General features: G+C 39.5%; 1 protein-coding gene across 1 annotated transcript in view; it reads left to right on the top strand.

Moving 5' to 3' along the window:
* The window catches only part of OBI1 (ORC ubiquitin ligase 1), a 45,756-nt gene that overhangs the window by 17,967 nt on the left and 7,727 nt on the right, over positions 1–20,062 (top strand). Inside the window, exon 5 of the mRNA XM_007466796.1 lies at positions 6,974–7,062. Coding sequence (XP_007466858.1) covers positions 6,974–7,062 — 89 coding nt within the window. The remainder of the gene's footprint in view (positions 1–6,973; positions 7,063–20,062) is intronic.

Raw genomic sequence — 20,062 nt, 5'->3', positions numbered from 1 at the left:
AAAGAGTGTTCTTCCTATGATTTCCTCTAAGAGTTTTATAGTGTCCAGTCTTACATTTAGGTCTCGAATCCATTTTGAGTTTACTTTTGTATATGGTGTTAGGGAGTGTTGTAATTTCATTCTTTTACATGTAGCTGTCCAGTTTTCTCAGCACCACTTATTGAAGAGACTGTCTTTTCTCCATTGTAAATTCTTGCCTCCTTTGTCATAGATTAGTTGACCATAGGTGCCTGGGTTTATCTCTGGCCTTTCTATCTTGTTCCATTGATCTGTATTTCTGTTTTTGTGCCAGTACTGTATTGTCTTGATTACTGTAGTATTGTAGTACAACCTGAAGTCAGGGAGTCTGATTCCTCCAGCTCTGTTTTTTTCCCTCAAGACTGCTTTGGCTATTCGGGGCATTTTGTGTCTCCATACAAATTTTAAGATCTTTTCTTCTAGTTCCGTAAAAAATGCCATTGGTAATTTGATAGGAATTGCATTGAATCTGTAGGTTGCTTTGGATACTATAGTCATCTTCACAATATTGATTCTTCCAATCCAAGAACATGGTATATCTCTCCATCTGTTGGTATCATCTTTAATTTCTTTCATCAGTGTCTTATAGTTTTCTGCATACAGATCTTTTGTCTCCCTCAGTAGGTTTATTCTTAGGTATTTTCTTCTTTTTGTTGCAATGGTAAAAGAGAGTGTTTCCTTAATTTCTCTTTCAGATTTTTCATAATTAGTGTATAGGAATGCAAGAGATTTCTGTGCATTAATTTTGTATCCTGCTACTTTACCAAATTCATTGATTAGTTTTAGTAGTTTTCTGGTGGCATCTTTAGGATTCTCTATGTATAGTATCATGTCATCTGCAAACAGTGACAGTTTTACTTCTTTTTTTCCAATTTGTATTTCTTTTTCTTTTCTGATTGCCATGGCTAGGACTTCCAAAGCTATGTTGAATAATAGTGGTGAGAGTGAACATCCTTGTCTTGTTCCTGATCTTAGAGGAAATACTTTCAGTTTTTCACCATTAAGAATGGTGTTTGCTGTGGTTTTGTCGTGTGTGGCCTTTATTATGTTGAGGTAGGTTCCCTCTATGGCCACTTTCTGGAGGGTTTTTGTCATAAATGGGTGTTGAATTTTGTCAAAAGCTTTTTCTGCATCTATTGAGATGATCGTATGGTTTTTATTCTTCAGTTTGTTAATATGGTGTATCATATTGATTGATTTGCATATATTGAAGAATCCTTGCATCCCTGGGATAAATCCCACCTGATCATGGTGTATGATCCTTTTAATGTGTTGCTGGATTCTGTTTGCTAGTATTTTGTTGAGGATTTTTGCATCTATATTCATCAGTGATATTGGTCTGTAATTTTCTCTCTTTGTAGTATCTTTATCTGGTTTTGGTATCAGGGTGATGGTGGCCTCATAGAATGATTTTGGGAGTGTTCCTTCCTCTGTAATTTTTTGGAAGAGTTTGAGAAGAATGAGTGTTAGCTCTTCTCTAAATGTTTGATAGAATTCACCTGGGAAGCCATCTGGTCCTGGACTTTTGTTTGTTGGAAGATTTTTCATCACAGTTTCAATTTCATTCCTTGTGATTGGTCTGTTCATATTTTGTATTTCTTCCTGGTTCAATCTTGGAAGGTTATATCTTTCTAAGGAGTTGTCCATTTCTTCCAGGTTGTCCATTTTATTGGCATAGAGTTGCTTGCAGTAGTCTCTTAGGATGCTTTGTATTTCTGCAGTGTCTGTTGTAACTTCTCCTTTTTCATTTCTAATTTTATTGATTTGAGTCCTCTCCCTCTTTTTCTTGATGAGTCTAGCTAATGGTTTATCAATTTTTTTCATCTTCTCAAAGAACCAGCTTTTAGTTTTATTGATCTTTGCTATTGTTTTCTTTGTTTCTATTTCATTTATTTCTGCTCTGATCTTTATGATTTCTTTCCTTCTGCTAACTTTGGGTTTTGTTTGTTTTTCTTTTGCTAGTTCCTTTAGGTGTAAGGTTAGATTGTTTATTTGAGATTTTTCTTGTTTCTTGAGGTAGGCTTGTATAGCTATAAACTTCCCTCTTAGAACTGCTTTTGCCACATCCCATAGGTTTTTGGATTGTCATGTTTTCATTGTCATTTGTCTCTAGGTATTTTTTGATTTCCTCTTTGATTTCTTGAGTGATCTCTTGGTTATTTAGTAACATTGTTTAGCCTCCATGTGTCTGTGTTTTTTACGTTTTTTTCCCTGTAGTTCATTTCTAATCTCATAGTGTTGTGGTCAGAAAAGATGCTTGATATGATTTCAGTTTTCTTACATTTACTGAGGCTTGATTTGTGACCCAAGATGTTATCTATCCTGGAGCGTGTTCCATGTGCACTTGAGAAGAAAGTGTAATCTGCTGTTTTGGGGTGGAATGTCCTCTAAATATCAATTAAATATTTCTGGTCTATTGTGTCATTTCAAGCTTGTGTATCCTTATTAATTTTCTGTTTGGATGATTTGTCCATTGGTGTAAGTGAGTTGTTAAAGTCCCCCACTATTATTGTGTTACTGTCGATTTCTTCTTTTGTAGCTGTTAGCATCTGCCTTATGTATTGAGGTGCTCCTATGTTGGGTGCATAGATATTTACAACTGTTATATCTTCTTCTTGTATTGGTCCCTTGATCATTATGTAGTGTCCTCCCTTGTCTCTTGTAACATTCTTTATTTTAAAGTCATTTTATCTGATATGATTATTGCTACTCCAGCTTTCTTTTGATTTCCATTTGCTTGGAATATCTTTTTCCATCCCCGCACTTTCAGTCTGTATGTGTCCCTAGGTCTGAAGTGGGTCTCTTGTAGACAACATATATATGGGTCTTGTTTTTGTATCCATTCAGCAAGCCTGTGTCTTTTGGTTGGGGCATTTAATCCATTCATGTTTAAGGTAATTATTGATATGTATATTCCTATTACCATTTTCTTAATTGTTTTGGGTTTGTTTTTGTAGGTCCTTTTCTTATCTTGTGTTTCCCACTTAGAGAAGTTCCTTTCACATTTGTTGTACAGCTAGTTTGGTGGTGCTGAATTCTCTTAGCTTTTGCTTGTGTGTAAAGCTTCTGATTTCTCCATCAAATCTGAATGAGATCCTTGCTGGGTAGAGTAATCTTGGTTTTAGGTTCTTCCCTTTCATCACTTTTAGTATATCATGCCACTCCCTTATGGCTTGTAGAGTTTCTGCTGAGAAATCAGCTGTTAACCTTATGGGAGTTCCCTTGTATGTTATTTGTCGTTTTTCCCTTGCTGCTTTCAATAATTTTTCTTTGTCTTTAGTTTTTGCCAATTTGATTACTATGTGTCCCAGCCTGTTTCTCCTTGGGTTTATCCTGTATGGGACTCTCTGTGCTTCCTGGACTTGGGTGGCTATTTCCTTTCCCATGTTAGGGAAGTTTTCAACTATAATCTCTTCAAATATTTTCTCTGGTCCTTTCTCTCTCTCTCTTCTCCTTCTGGGACCCCTATAATGGGAATCTTGATGCGTTTAATGTTGTCCCAGATGTCTCTTAGGCTGTCTTCATTTCTTTCCATTCTTTTTCCTTTATTCTGTTCTGCAGCAGTGAATTCCACCATTCTGTCTTCCAGGTCACTTATCCATTCTTCTGCCTCAGTTATTCTGCTATTGATTCCTTCTAGTGTATTTTTCATTTCAGTTGTTGTATTGTTCATCTCTGTTTGTTTGTTCTTTAATTGTTCTAGGTCTTTGTTGAACATTTCTTGTATCTTGTTGATCTTTGCCTCCATTCTTTTTCCAAGGTCCTGGATCATCTTCACTATCATTATTCTGAATTCTTTTTCTGGAAGGTTGCCTATCTCCATTTCATTTAGTTGTCTTTCTGGGGTTTTATCTTGTTCCTTCACCTGGTACATAGCCCTCTGCCTTTTCATCTTGTCTTTCTGTGAATGTGGTTTTTGTTCCGTAGGCTGCAGGATTGTAGTTCTTCTTGCTTCTGCTGGCTGCCCTCTGGTGGATGAGGCTGTCTAAGAGGCTTGTGCGAGTTTCCTGATGGGAAGGACTGGTGGTGGGTAGAGCTGGCTGTTGCTCTGGTGGGCAGAGCTCAGTAAAACTTTAATCTGCTTGTCTGCTGATGAGTGGGGCTGAGTCCCTTCCCTGTTGGTTGTTTTGCCTGAGGTGACCCAACACTGGAGCCTACCCGGGCTGTTTGGTAGGGCTAATGGCGGACTCTGGGAAGTCTCACGCCAAGGAGTACTTCCCAGAACTTCTGCTGCCAGTGTCCTTGTGCCCACGGTGAGCCACAGCCACCCCCCACCTCTGCAGCAGACCCTCCAACACTAGCAGGTAGGTCTGGTTCAGTCTCCTGTGGGGTCACTGCTCCTTCCCCTGGGTCCTGATGTGCACACTATTTTGTGTGTGCCCTCCAAGAGTGGAGTCTCTGCTTCCCCCAGTCCTGTCAAAGTCCTGCAATCAAATCCTGCTAGCCTTCAAAATCTGATTCTCTAGGAATTCCTCTTCCCGTTGCTGGACCCCCAGGTTCAGAAGCCTGACGTGAGGCTCAGAAGCTTTGCTCCAGTGGATGGACTTCTGTGGTATAAGTGTTCTCCAGTTTGTGTGTCACCCACCCAGCAGTTATAGGATTTGATTTTACTGTGATTGCACCCCTCCTACCATCTCATTGTGGCTTCTCCTTTGTCTTTGGATGTCGGGTATCTTTTTTGGTGAGTTCAAGTGTCTTCCTGTCAATGATTGTTCAGCAGTTAGTTGTGATTCCAGTGTTCTCGCAAAACGGAGTGAGAGCACGTCCTTCTACTCCACCATCTTGAACCAATCCTGGACTTTTTTTCTAATGTTTCCAGGGCTAAGTGAGTTTTGAACAATTATGAAGCCAGTGTTGAGAATGCAAAATATAATAGTTAGCTGAAGTCTTCATTACTCTTTTAGGTACAACAAATAGGCAGAACTCTCCCCTTTGTAACTTTACCCACCTGATTCTCCTGAAGTTGAAACTATCTCTAATAGTTGAGGAACTAGCCAGCCCATAAAGAGAATCTTAGAGAGCCACAGGACTGGTGAGAGACCTTACAGAGGGGATGGGGAAAAGAAATCAAAGGAGGTTCTAATTTAAGCCTGTCATTCATCACCAAAAACCATTCACTAAGTGCCTCCTCTTATGAGGGCTTAATTCATTTTTTGTGTGTATGAGGAAGTAAATTACTTTTTCTGTGTCTTCAGAGGGGCAGTAATGGTATTTATCAGTCACTTAAAGAATTAACCCTCCACAATCTTGGTTGGTTTGCACCCACGAAGATAAGCAGGTGCTCAGAGCTCAAAAGGAACCTAGATGAGTCTAAGTGAGAGAGTTAGGCTTGGTGCCCAGAAGAGTGTCCTCTGTCCTGCTTCTCTTGTCATCCTCTTGGGGTATTTGTGTGTTGATGGGCAAATAATATAGTCAGAAGTTCTAGAAATTATTGGTCAGATTTTTAAAATCTGTTTTCAAGTTTTCTTGGTTTAAACCTCTTTGTTGACAAATGTTCTTGTGACCCCTTCACTTTGAATGTTAATGTTCTAGTCAGACAATGAATTTCTCTTGCCAGGTTGGTAAGATTGGTTCCTAGTCTAGGGAGTCTTATTTTTTGTTGGAATTGAAAAACACAATGACTAGGGGATTAAATGAAGTAGCTTTTAAGAAGACTACAATAGACACACTACTTTTTGGGCTGTCAAGAATCAATATTGAGCTTCTAGATTTCCTAGCAATTAATGTTTTGTCAAGCAGTTTTTAGGTATCATAGAACTCAGAAAAGAAAATCATACTTGGGATTTTTTTTTTTTTTTTTTTTTTTTTTTCTATGTGGCTTTAACCAAAATTCTGAGGCAACTGTAAAAGTCCCAGTGAATATCTTGCTGAATTTGTATTGTGTTTTCTTACTTTATACTTCATGCCTCTGTCATGAAAATCATCAAAATAATTCAGATTTTTATCATTTCCCACTTAGAGCATAGTCTTGAAAGGTAAGTTACTGAGAAAGTATTTTTAGGCCCTAAATACACATTTCCAAATTAATCTCCAGAAAAATGAATATTTATTTGGCTTTTGGATTGGGAAGGACATCTGTAGCATTAAAAATATAGAGGAAATGACAATGGGAAAGAAAGTAATGGTTTACATTTTTTCCTAGATCAAGAATTCATGAACAAAATTAAGAGGCAAGCCACAAACTAAATTTTGGCGGTACGCGGGCCTCTCACTGTTGTGGCCTCTCCCGTTGCGGAGCACAGGCGCCGGACACGCAGGCTCAGAGGCCATGGCTCACGGGCGCAGCCGCTCCGCGGCATGTGGGATCTTCCCGGACCGGGGCACGAACCCGTGTCCCCTGCATCGGCAGGCGGACTTTCAACCACTGCACCACCAGGGAAGCCCGGGATTTTTTTTAAAAATCAAAAGAGAATCAGTAGAATTTATTAGAAAACATTGATTCAATTCTGAGAGTCCCAGAAGTTGTCAGCCAGAGCATTTGAGAAAGCCATTTTGAAGAAAGCAAGCTATGTTATCACTACAAACTATTTTTAAATAGCAACCAAAAATCAATCTCATAGCTCAAGATTCTTAGCATTAGTTTTGTGAATAATTGCATGTGGTATAATGTTATCATGCTTAGAGTATTCAGTTATGTGAAAAAGGAAAAGAAAAAAACATATTTGCCATTAGTTTAGTCCCTTAATGACTCTAAGCTGACTAACATAGTTCCGTTTATTTCCCTGGATAGGGGATTTGCAGAGTGCTTGGGGAATATGGATTAAAAATGCCTGGTTGTGTTCACAGTTTCACAAGTCATTCCCAACGGTGATTTTAAGCTTCTGAAGACATGTTCTAGTATTCAGTTTTCTGATATTGTTGCTCTAAAAAATACAGATGGCTCATGTCATTATTTTTACAAGGAACTTTTGTTTTAACTTGTGCTTAATTATTTTCAACATTTTTTTTTTCTAAGGCAAATAAAAAATTGAAATTGGAAAATGGTGGCCTGGTGAGGGAGAATTTACGACTGAAAGCTGAAGTTGATAACAGATCACCCCAGAAGTATGTATTTTGCTAACAGAGCAATGTTTCAGGTTATGTCAATGTTTTAGAATAAGCTGCTGTTACAGTTTGTGTTTGTCATTTGACTCTTCTCATTGAAGCATGTAAGTTTAAATAGAATGTCTTACCTCTAAACATCAAGTGTATACTTATGTTACTGGTAAAATCTTAGTCGTAGTTAAGACTAATGTTGAAGAAAAGATTTCCCTCTGATCCTTTTTCTGTATCTGATTAGCAAGAGGATTGTTTTATGTTACCTAAGATAGGTGAGCCTTCACTTGGTTTTACATGTAACTGTTTAGTGGTCCTAACAAAGAGTAGGGAGAGTAACATAATGCCCTTTAGACTTTTTCTGAAATAATCAAAGTTAAAATTCATATAGTGCTTTCTCTTTGCCAGGTATAACAACCTGTGATGTAGAACTATTATTATTCTCCATTTACAGTTGATGAAATGGAGGCATAGAGATCAAATTAATTTTTCTAAATCTGCATTGCTACTAAGTGGTGGAAATAGGATTTGAACCAATGTAGTCTAGCCCCGGAATCTGTGTTCTGTTACATTACATTGAAAACTATTACACTACCCATTATACTAAAAAGCCTATCTGAAATAGAATTTTAAGGCATCATTTGTTGAATTTTGGACTGATTTGAACTATACGGTTAAATGAATTTATTCTTTTATGATGGGATAGTTTTCACTCCATTCCAAAAGGTAAGCGGTTGGAACTATTGACCCACTTAACAGTTAGTTTAAAATGATAAGAAGCCATTGAGAGTTAAGACTTGAAGATTGAGAAAAGATGGGAGACAGTGCTTAAGGTTGTTATTTTTCTAGGAAAAAAAATGACAAGTGAAAAGAGAATATGGCCCCCATCCCTCTGAGGAGTGGCATATCAGAACTCCACACTTTTCCCATCCAACCATTAGACTTCATTTTTTCCTAATGGAAAAAGACAAAGACAGACATAAACAAACAGTGGAAATTTATCCTACCAGAGGTAGTTCTCTGCTTGTCATTTGAAAAGGAGAAAATATTGCCTTTAGTAGAACAAGTGTAGTATCAGGAAATGGTAGAAATAAACCATAATTACTCAAAGCAGAGATAACTAACCAATAGACAAAGAAGCATAGCTTTTACTTTTAAATAGTTCCTTCCCCTTTTTTCTTTCACTTCAGATAATATTGTACTTTGATGAATTAGTGAAATAAACGTAAGAAGTGTTGCCATTATTATATGGCGGTTTGAATCTCTGCTCTTCTCATTTATTGGCAGCTCGCCTTGCCAGTCATAGTAATGCTTGTCCATTAGCCATTTCCCACGGCAGGCTGAATGGAACTAAAGCCATTTTGTTTGTAGCTTTTATTTCTTGAAAAGTTGCCCACCAGATTTCAGATTTAATACTAGCCACCAGGATGTGTGTTTTTAAATAGCCATGACTCCTACCTGATAAACAACTGAAGAATCTTATCTAAAGAAACCTCACTGCCGTCTATTCTAACAAGCAACCACACTTCTGAATCCCATATAACTTTGGGATTTGCTATCTTTAACTTCCATTCCTTCCCTTCAGGGGAAAGGAACAGTTTCACTTAAAAAACGATTTGAACTGACCCCTATTCCTGATCAATTTGCAATGCATTGAGGTATTAAAAGCATGGCTTTTGATTTATAGCCTTAGTTTACTCTGCATCACAAAACCCTAGTGGGATTCAGAGAGAAGCTGACCACAGCTGAAAATACCCAGATCTGGTTCACCTGAAGAGAGCTCCTATTCGTATTGAAAAGAATATGAAATTTCAAGAGTTTAAAAGTAAATGCAAGCAAATAAAAACCATCTATTCCATTTCATTGCCTTGATTAAGAAGTGCCTTGACAAATTATTTTTCTCTTATCTACTCGGTTAGGTGTCAAGTTATACTTTTTATACACATGACCTTAGTTTCTGATGTATCTTTCAGGTTGTGCAGACATATTCTACAAATCATGCAGAAGAGAGAGCTTTAAAATTTAGATACTAGAGAGGAAAAAAATTAGGAAGGTATATTTGTTAGCTTGGACTGCTATAACAAAATACTATAGACAGGGTGGCTTAAACATTGGGTATTTATTTTCTTACAGTTCTGGAGGCTAGAAATCCCAGATCAAGGTTCAGCGATTTTGGTTTCTGGAAAGGGCTCTCTTTTAGGCTTGCAGACAGCTGCCTTCTCACTATGTCTTCACATGTCAGAGAGAGAGAGAGCGTGCACGCTCTGGTCTCTCTTCTTCTTATGAGGATGCCAGTCCTGTTGGATTAGGGCCTCATCTTTATGGTCTCATTTAACCTTAATTACCTCCTGAAGACCCTGTCTCTGAATATAGTCACATTGGGGTTTAGGGCTTCAACAAATGAATTTGGTGGGGAAGTTGGGAACACAATTCAGTCCATAGCAGAAGGTATTTCTTTTTAGGACACTCAAGCAAATATCATGCTATTGCCCCAAAACTAGACTAACATCTGGTGTCAAGGGGGACTTAGACATTTACATTGGTGTCAAGTAGATAGTATTGTATGAAAGTAATATATTTTATAATTTTTAAAAACAGTGCTATAATCTTTAAAATGAAATCTGGATTATCATTTATCTCCTCTGCTATTGTTTTTCTAGTCTATCTTTTACCCTCCATTATATCCAGTCTTAAAGTATACCTGCATATTTTTCCTTTCTCAACTTTAGCTTAAAAGCCCTTTTGAGCAGTGTGGCAGATATCCTACTAATCGTACTCTTCTGGGTTTCAATAATATCCATTCTATTCCTTGTCAAAAATTCATTGTCTCGATATCTAAACTGGTGGTCCAGAAAAATGTGATCTTTTTCTTTGACTTGATGTAGCCAAAGACTTCCTGAATTTGTCTTCTAATTTGTTTCAGCTGGAGAAAGCCGTCTGTTTGCCCTTTCAGTTTTCTCTAACATGGACTCCTAAGAGAATCAGATTTAATATTCAGAACTCAAGAGGTGGTGGTAATGTCCTTCAGTTTACAAGACTGTTACGCGAAGAAAACTTACTCTCCCAACCAACCCAGAAATACTAAAAGTTTATTTACTTGACAGTATCCTAGGTGCTTTGGACTATACAAAATAAATACTCTTTCTGACCCCTAAAGTAGGTTAGGCTCCCTTGCTGTAATTTCTCTTACTACCTTGTACTTTCCCTTTTTAGCACATATCCCAATTACTAATAATTAATGTTTTGTGTAATTATTTGTTTCCTGTTCTTCTGTTTGAGTGAGGACTATAGTTTTATTCACGGTTGTAGCCCTGCATTTTATAGTGTTCTGACTAATATTCTGCTCCTAGTATATATTTGTTGAGTAAATGAATAAAAACGTAGCTCCCAAGACTATGAGAAAACAGACAGACAAATCCAGAATATGGTATAATCAAGTGGAAAAATGACCAGATTTCTTCATTAAATCATTGGCAAAATGGGAGGGGAAGCCTGATTTACAATAAAAGAGGACTAAGAGATATAATAACCAAATGCAGTACATGGATTTTGTTTGGATATTGATTAATAACAAATGTCAGAAGACATTTTTGAGGCAATTGGATATATTTGAATATGAACTAGATATTAGATGATACCAAGGAATTACTGTTAATTCTGTTTAGGTCTTATGGTTACTTAACAAAATGTCCATGTTTTCTTTAGAAATGCATACTAAAATATGAACTGTAGTATATTTTAACAAAAAAAGGGATATATATATATATATATGTGTGTGTGTGTGTGTGAAATGAGGCAAAATCTTGATAATTCTTGAATGTGGGTGATGAGTATATGGAGTTATTCCTATTCTCCGATTAAAACCAACAAAACATAGTCCTTGCTTCCAGGAAGTTCGTAATCTAATGAAGACGAGAAAAAATACATGAAACGATTAAATACTAAATAGTTACTAAGTCAAATAGCAGAGACAGCAATATGAGTTCAGAGAATGGCCAGTTGGTTGGAGTGACGAGAGTCTTTATCTAAGAGGCAGGACTTGAGCCCAGCTTTGAAAGATGGAGATTTCAGTGAAGAGGAAGGCATTCTGAGCAAGAGGAAACAGCTTGAGCGGTTAGGAGTATTAAGAGGTCCCTTCAGCTCTAGTTCCTTGTCTCCAGAGTAGCCACAAGTCATGGCCAAGAAACACGGTGGCTTCCTTCTCAAACTCAGCAGAGCAGAGGTCCTCTGTGTAATTTGCACATCTCTCCATTGTGACCGTCATCATCCCGCTTAAACAGCTGGTTAGCACAATTCCACTACATCTAGTACTCCACTACATTCTGCTCTAAGCAGAAAGGCCTGTTCTCAGTCTCCTATTTAATGGGGAATGCCAAGTGTCACACCTCCACATGATAAGAAACAAGAATAAGAAGCTGAAGGGAGGACTTTAGAATTGCATTTCTCTATTCCTGAACTGTGCCAGGAAGTGTGATATATTTGTCCATGATAGAGAGAGGAGTTCCTTAGTGATTTTTTCGCTCGAAGGGGTATGAAGAATTGATTTGTAAAGCATTTGAGAGTCCCATGCCCTCTCTCTGAGATCTCTCTGTTCAGTTGTGACATTTTTTTTGCTCTAGTCACGCTAGGCAGAGTTTGTGCCATGTTGCCGCCTATTATGAGGCTTTAGCAGAGCAGATGTCCATGCCCTTAGCTTCTAATTACCTTAAAGCTTAGGGTATAAAGCTCCATATACAAAATTCCATAGGTCATTTAAATCAAACCTGGTTATAATTGGATTAATGGCTTTCCTTTCTATAAATATGTGTTTGGGAATGTCATTGTATCTTTAGTGAGATCTGTGGGTTTGATACTATGGTAGTGTTAAGCATCATTTTTACTGCCCAGCAGCCCCAACGCTTATCATTATGGACCAGTCTTCACCCATGCCTCAGCTCCTTCTGGGGGAAGATAAAGGCTCCAGGTACTCTCTAGATGGTGAGCAGTATTTCCTATTATTAGTACATGAAAAAAGTGCTCTGAGGAGGAAAGAATAGACTTCATAAGTCATAACCTGCACGTTCTTCCCTTCTTCCTGTATTTGTGTTCCTTGAGCCGTCTTATCAACTCCCATGGCTTTAATAATCATCTACTTGTATGTCTGAGATTACAAAACAAAATCTAAATCTTTGGCCTTGCCTTTTCTCCTAAACTGTAGATTAGTGTTTCCATCTATCTATTTTATACTTTCACTCAAGATCCTATACCTTAAATTCACCACAAAGCACAGTAGTTAAATAAATGCTTAGTTCTGGAGACAACAGTACCTGGATTCAGGTTTCCTTGCTTCCACTCTGTCTCTCTTTTCCCTACCCAGTTCACTTTCACCATGCTCAAAATTGCTTTTTATAAAGTATAAATCACACTATTAAATCTCCTATCTGAAACTCTCCAGTGTTTTCGTGAAATAAAATCCAGACTCTTCACCAACTAGTCTGTGCTTGCTTATTCCACTTCATCTCATTCTAATTCCCCCAGCTAATCCTGCTCTAGCCATACTGGTCTTCTTCTGTTTCTAAAACATGCTAGACTTTTTCCCTCTGCTTAGAATGTTTTGCTTCTGCATCGTTATGTGGTTGTCTCCTTTTGTCATCAGTCAGAGAGGCTTTTCCTGACCATTCAATCTAAAGCAGCCCTCTGAGGTTGTCCTTGTGACCTTACTCTTGTGGAGTTTAGAATGGAGAAGACAGAACAAGAGGTCAAGCAACTAAACAAACATGGTAATTTCAGTGATAAAGGCTAAGACAGTAATACTGTAACATTGGTTGTGCATTAACTATGGGCTCTGTTATAAGTACATCTCAAGTTTTAACTCATTTAAACCTCACCGGAACCTATAAGATAGGTACTACTTACTGAGCACATTTCACAAAAGATAAAAACTGAGATACAAAAAGTTTAAGTATCTTCCCCCAAATCACAGCGCTAGTAAGTGGACAGAGTTCAGTTCTAGAGAGTCTGGCTCTGGAGCCTGTGCTCATAACCACATGCTATATTGCTTCGCCATGCCATGATTTTATTACTACAGTTAAGAAAACATAGGCAGAACGCTCTACGACATAAATTACAGCAAGATCCTTTTTGACCCACCTCCTAGGGAAATGGAAATAAAAGCAAAAATAAACAAATGGGACCTAATGAAACTTAAAAGCTTTTGCACAGCAAAGGAAACCATAAGCAAGACGAAAAGACAACCCTCAGAATGGGAGAAAATATTTGCTAATAAAGCAACTGACAAAGGATTAATCTCCAGAATATACAGGCAGCTCATGTAGCTCAATATCAAAAAAGCAAACAATCCAATCCAAAAATGGGCAGAAGACCTAAATAGACATTTCTCCAAAGAAGATATACAGATTGCCAACAAACACATGAAAGGATGCTCAGCATCACTGATCATTAGAGAAATACAAATCAAAATTACAATGAGATATCACCTCACACTAGTCAGAATGGCCATCATGAAAAAATCTACAAACAATGCTGGAGAGGGTGTGGAGAAAAGGGAACCCTCTTGCACTGTTGGTGGGAATGTAAATTGATACAGCCACTATGGAGAACAGTATGGAGCTTCCTTAAAAAACTTAAAATAGAACTACCATATGACCCAGCAATCCCACTACTGGGCATATACCCTAAGAAAACCACAATTCAAAAAGAGTCATGTACCACAATGTTCATTGCAGCTCTACTTAAAATAGCCAGTACATGGAAGCACCCTAAGTGTCCATTGACAGATGAATGGCTAAAGAATATGTGGGGCTTCCCTGGTGGCGCAGTGGTTGAGAGTCTGCCTGCCAATGCAGGGGACGTGGGTTCATGCCCTGGTCCGGGAGGATCCCACATGCCGCGGAGCGGCTGGGCCCGTGAGCCATGGCTGCTGAGCCTGCGTGTCCGGAACCTGTGCTCCGCAACGGGAGAGGCCACAACAGTAAGAGGCCCACATACCGCACACACACACAAAAAGAATATGTGGCACATATATACAACGGATTATTACTCAGCCATAAAAAGAAAGGAAATTGAGTTATTTATAGTGAGGTGGATGGACCTAGAGACTGTCATACGGAGTAAGTCAGAAAAACAAATACCGTATGCTAACACATACATATATAGTATGCTAACACATATATATATAGGAATATTAAAAAAACGGTTCTGAAGAACCTAGGGGCAGGACAGGAATAAAGACACAGACGTAGAGAATGGACTTGAGGACACAGGGAGGGGTAAGGGTAAGCTGGGACGAAGTGAGAGAATGGCATGGACATATATACACTACCAGATATAAAACAGATAGCTAGTGGGAAGCAGCCACATAGCACAGGGAGATCAGCTCGGTGCTTTGTGACCACCTAGAGGGGTGGGATAAGGAGGGTGGGAGGGAGATGCAAGAGGGAGGGGATAGGGGGATATATGTATATGTACAGCTGATTCACTTTGTTACACAGCAGAAACTAACACACCACTGTAGAGCAATTATACTCCAATAAAGATGTTAAAAAAAAAAAAGAGTAAGGAAGTAGAAGGTGCAGAAGCAAGGGACTGCTTCCATCCTCCCACCCTTCTCTTTCTTTAATGTTTAACAGTGGCTTTATGAGGTGAATGCTTGAAAGTATTCAACATTAAATTCAATGTACTTTACATGAATGTTTGCAAATACATTGTTAGCAATTCTTAAATATTTCAAATCAACTAACTTGAAGTGCAGAAGACTTCTTCTCAAATAACTCTTCTGAGGTGACATGAAAACTGAAAGCAGCCTATGACTTGGGTCCAGCCTTGCTGCCTATGTCCTTCACTTGCAAAACCCCAGCACCTGAGAGGCACCTGATAAATACTTGCTGAATAATTAAATAAGTAGATAAATAACATTCGATAAATTACTTGACCTGTTGGGGCCATTGCTTTCTTTATATAAAATGTGGATAATGTACTGCTTTGGGGATTAAAGGAAATAATCGTATGTCCTTGGCACAGCGTGTAACAGAAAGAACTGGTAGAGGTTTGTGTCTAAATAACTGTATCCATTATGCATCCCACACAAAATATTGTTTATCCTCTTGCTTTGTTCCTGTGCTCCTTCATGCCTTTACTACTGGTCCGGTTGCCTAAGATAAAAACTCCGGGGCTTCCCTGGTGGCACAGTGGTTTAGAGTCCGCCTGCCGATGCAGGGGACATGGGTTCGTGCCCCGGTCCAGGAAGATCCCACATGCCACGGAGCGGCTGGGCCCATGAGCCATGGCCCCTGAGCCTGCGCATCCGGAGCCTGTGTTCCGCAATGGGAGAGGCCACAACAGTGAGAGGCCCGCGTACCGCAAACAAACAAACAAAAAAACTCCAATCTTCCTATGTTTCTCCACCCCTTGTCCTCACCCCACACCTAACTGTTCAGTATATTCTATCCTACCTATTAAATGCCTCAGTAACACATCTTGTTCCCACTAGTTTAGATCCACATGATTTCGTGCTTAGCCGATTTTAACAACCTTCCGACTGATTGCTCTTCTTTTCTTCTCTCAACCCTGGAGCATCTGCTTTATTGTTGCCTGAATTCTAAAATATAACTTTGATCATCTCACTGCCTTGCTTAATAACCTTTGGTGATTTCCCATTGCTCACAAATTGAAGCCCAAATTTCTTAGTATAGTATGGGAGCCGCTTTCCCAATATGATTTCAGCTTAGCCTTCTTAGCACCTCTCCAACCTTCTTCTTATACTCTGCTGTGGCCATGCTGAATTTCTCCCTGGGCCGAGATTTGCCATGTTATGACATGTACCTTTGCTCATGTCTTTTCCTTTGCCTTCCCTGGTCCTCTCCATTAGCCTCTCTGTTTTTATTCTGCCTGGTTAATCCCTACCCATCCTTTGAGATCGAGCCCAGTTGTCAGTTTATCTATGAGACCCTACGAGATTTCCAAGATGATTCTTTTATCATACTGTTTTAAGGATTACATCGTATACTGACCAGCTCTGACTGTCATGCTCAGTTAATCTGCCAGCTCCTTGGAGCTTTTTTTTTGGCCACACCACACAGCTTGCGGGATCTTATTTCCCCAACCAGGGATCAAACCCATGCCCCCTGTGATGGAAGCGCAGAGTTCTAACCACTGGACTGCCAGGGAATGCCCAAGACGTGTTTTTTTTTTTTTTCTAATGAACTCTGTGTGTATCTGTATAAAGTGTGAGTGTTTGTGTGTGTGTGTGTGTATTTTTCATCTGGGACATGGCAGAAGGAAGGAGTCCTTACACTCTAATACTTTATACTGCTGCTTGGAGGGAACTGACCAAGGAATTAAGATCTTGAGCTTTCTTGAAGCTTAAGGTATATAGGGTTTAAGAGGGCAGAAAGTCAGAGATTCCTGGCATTCTGCAAATGAGGAGAGTAGAGGGATTTCCTGAAGTTTTCCAAAATTGTACTAGAGATTGAGAGATAGAAAGAGGAAAAGAGGAGGTAGTGTCAGGGCTTGCCTGGCTCTGGGACGATGTTTCTGGTCTGAGTCACCTTACTTGAACCAGGTTTTCCTGCCCTTACCTGTCTCCATGCTGACAGTGAGCTGTGCCCCTTCCTGGTTCACAGGTCTGCTCTTCCTAAACTGTGTCTCAAGATGTGCCAGTACTACACCTGGCTTTCAGCTTCCTCAGCAGCATCTCTGCTCTTGCTAGCCTTGGCTGTTCTCTCTTCTTGACCTTTTCTGGCCTTTTTTGTTTCTCACGATTCTGCTCTGACAAATGCCATGATTCCTGGTATTTGACCCCAGCCTGATCCGTTCACTGATTCTGTTGTGCCCTTTGGTTTTCCCGGAAGGGGAACTTGTAGACTGTCAGGGGAGCCTGATGATACCCTGGGGCCAGACTGTGACAGCTGGGTGTGCTCAGGCCCCTCAGCTGCCTGAGGGGCCCTTCTCTGGATACTCAGCTAATTGGGGGTGGACAGTTAACTGCAGTTTTCTGTCAACTTGCCTTTATTGTATTGATAAGATATTTTAGGAGCCTGTAGTGCATGCTAATGACTAAGCGGTAAGGTTGTCAGAAAGATTATGAACTGCGTGAGAACAAGGATAATGTCTTCTACTCCTTTTGTTTTCCTTCCTCATCACCTCTCAGCGTGCATTAGTCCTCGATAACTATCATCTGAGCAATAATTACAGAGTGGCTGGATCACAGTTTTTTGTTTTATTTTGTTTCGTGTTGTTCTTCATGCTGAGAGAGAGAGATTGATTTAACTATGGTGAAAAATGTATAGATATTATCAGTTCAGAGATTTTTAAGCATGCTTTTTTTCACCCAGTAACAGTTAAAAGATATGAAGTAGCATGTCTCAAGGTTCTCTCCTTCCATGAAAGGTTAGGATCGCCATTTATGTCATGTCAACTTTGAGGCTGATCTTTTAGGGCATTAAATTAGGGCATTTCTGCATGGAATTGAAATGAGATATATTTAACAAATAGAGTGGAACTTACTCCACAGTAAAAAGAGTAGTCCATCTTCAGGCAGTGAATATAGATGTGGGTTAGCCCTTTTTAGAGATTTACCACAAAAAAGAACCTGTTCCTCTTCAATTTACATATGCTGCCCAGCACTTGGGTGTTTTCTATTAGGAATTTCTAGGTATAGCAGCAAGAATTTTCACCACTATTTTTAAATACAAATGCATGGTTAGTTCAATAAAATAAACACACAGAAAAAACCTTTCTTTAAAATTGTGTTAATAATACGAGCTTTTTTATTTTGGCTGCGTTGAGTCTTCGTTGCTGCGTGCGGGCTTTCTCTAGTTGTGAGCGGGAGCTACTCTTCGTTGCGGTGCACAGGCTTCTCATTGCTGTAGCTTGTTGTGGAGCACGGGCTCTAGGTGTGCAGGCTTCAGTAGTTGCAGCACGCAGGCTCAGTAGTTGTGGCACACGGGCCCTAGAATGCACGGGCTTCAGTAGTTGTGGCGTGTGGACTCAGTAGTTGTGGTGAACGGGCTTAGTTGCTCCGTGGCATGTGGGATCTTCCCAGACCAGGAATCAAACCTGTGTCCCCTTCATTGGCAGGCAGATTCTTAACCAGTGTGCTACCAGGGAAGTCCCTGAGCTATTATTTTTAAACTCTGTTCTCCGTTTGAAAGCTTGCCAATCAGACCCTACCTTAATTTTTTTTTTTTTTTTTGCGGTACGCGGGCCTCTCACTGCTGTGGCCTCTCCCGTTGCGTAGCACAAGCTCTGGATGCGCAGGCTCAGCGGCCATGGCTCACAGGCCCAGCTGCTCTGCGGCATGTGGGATCTTCCGGACCGGGGCACGAACCCGTGTACCCTGCATCGGCAGGCGGACTCTCAACCACTGCGCCACCAGGGAAGCCCTACCTTAACTTTTAAACAGGATTTTTGGGAGGTGGAGGAAGAAGGAATGGCTGCAAGGGCCTTAATTCTTTGTCTAGTTCCACTGTCCATGTGACCTTTGTCTTTAGGGGGAAATTGTGGCCTTTTTTTATTCTTCCAAATATTGGAGCATTCTGTTTTGTGATAAATATAACAATATAAGATGGAATATAACATAGCTTGTGTTTTTTGTTCCTATTAGAACCCTAGATAAGTAAGTACCTATGTGATATTTAAGTCCTAAAATTATACATTAAAATTTTGCTCATTTCACATTGGTAGCTTTGTTTCCTTGTAGTTGAAGATGCCTGCTGATTGTGCATGAGGTAGACAAGAAGATAATATATGCTTTTTACACATAGCACAATTAAAGATGGAGCTTCCAGTTTATGGTTCTGGTTCAGATTTAGTATTCATATCTCTGGTTAAAATAGTCACCCTTTTTGGGTTGGCATTTGCCAGGTTGATCTGTCTGTGCTATAGTTTCCTGCAAGGCCATTTTAATAAATGATCTTTGGAAGTTTGAAAATACTCTTGAACTTATGTCTAGAACATAATAGGTGTTTGATAAATATTTATTGGCTTTGTGCATACATATCTGAATGTATTTCTACATCTTGTTATTTCCTCTCCATATTTCTAATAGCAAATGTATGTATTAATAAATACTACAACAATTCTAGTCCCTTGACCATATATACAGACTTGGCACTCAGTAGACACGCTTGCGTTTTGTACTATGTCATAGTATAACTAGGTGCTGACATTATTTAAGAAAGGATCTCATGTTCAAGCATCTCATATGGCTTCATACATGGTGTTTGGACTCAGACAGACTTGGCTTCTTGCTGCTTCTTTCTGCATAACCTGGAAGAAGAGACAACCTTTTTTTTTTTTTTTTTGCGGTACGCGGGCCTCTCACTGTTGTGGCCTCTCCCGTTGCGGAGCACAGGCTCCGGACGCGCAGGCTCAGCGGCCATGGCTCACGGGCCCAGCCGCTCCGCGGCATGTGGGATCTTCCCGGACCGGGGCACGAACCCGTGTCCCCTGCATCGGCAGGCGGATTCTCAACAACTGCGCCACCAGGGAAGCCCTAGAGACAACCTTTTTAAGCGTCTCATTTTTCATCTTTAAAATAAGAATAATAGATCTTGCTTCATAAAGTTAACATGACAATTAAATTAGGTAAGTTAATATATACCAAGCATATAGCGATGTCCTTGACACAAGTAAACTTTCAGTGAATTGTGGCTGCTGCTGTTATTGTCACCAGCGTTGTTGTTAGTAGTCACAGCACTGTGGAAGATTTGTCTGTTACATTTACTTTTGGTAATTTCCATCCCCAGAGTTCACTTGCCTTTATTTATTTATTTATTCGGATGTTGGGCCAGGGAAAAGAAACATTATCTTGAGTCTTCAGGAGGGAAGAGGTTTTTCCTGTTCTCTTTTGGTATGCCTCATGTTGTTTAATATATTTTTGTGGACTCAACTAGTGTGACAAGGATTGGCCATAGACAGTACTTTAATGATTAACAGATTCTCTAGGAATGTAACATTTTCATAACTTTCATTTTAAACAGAGAAAACTCTCTTGAAGAAACACTGGTAA

This window comes from Lipotes vexillifer, unplaced genomic scaffold (genome assembly GCF_000442215.2).
Source record: "Lipotes vexillifer unplaced genomic scaffold, Lipotes_vexillifer_v1.1 scaffold19, whole genome shotgun sequence".
Taxonomy (NCBI): Eukaryota; Metazoa; Chordata; class Mammalia; order Artiodactyla; family Lipotidae; genus Lipotes; species Lipotes vexillifer.
Note: the sequence above shows the minus strand (reverse complement) of the source record. Positions and strands in the feature narration are given on the sequence as shown.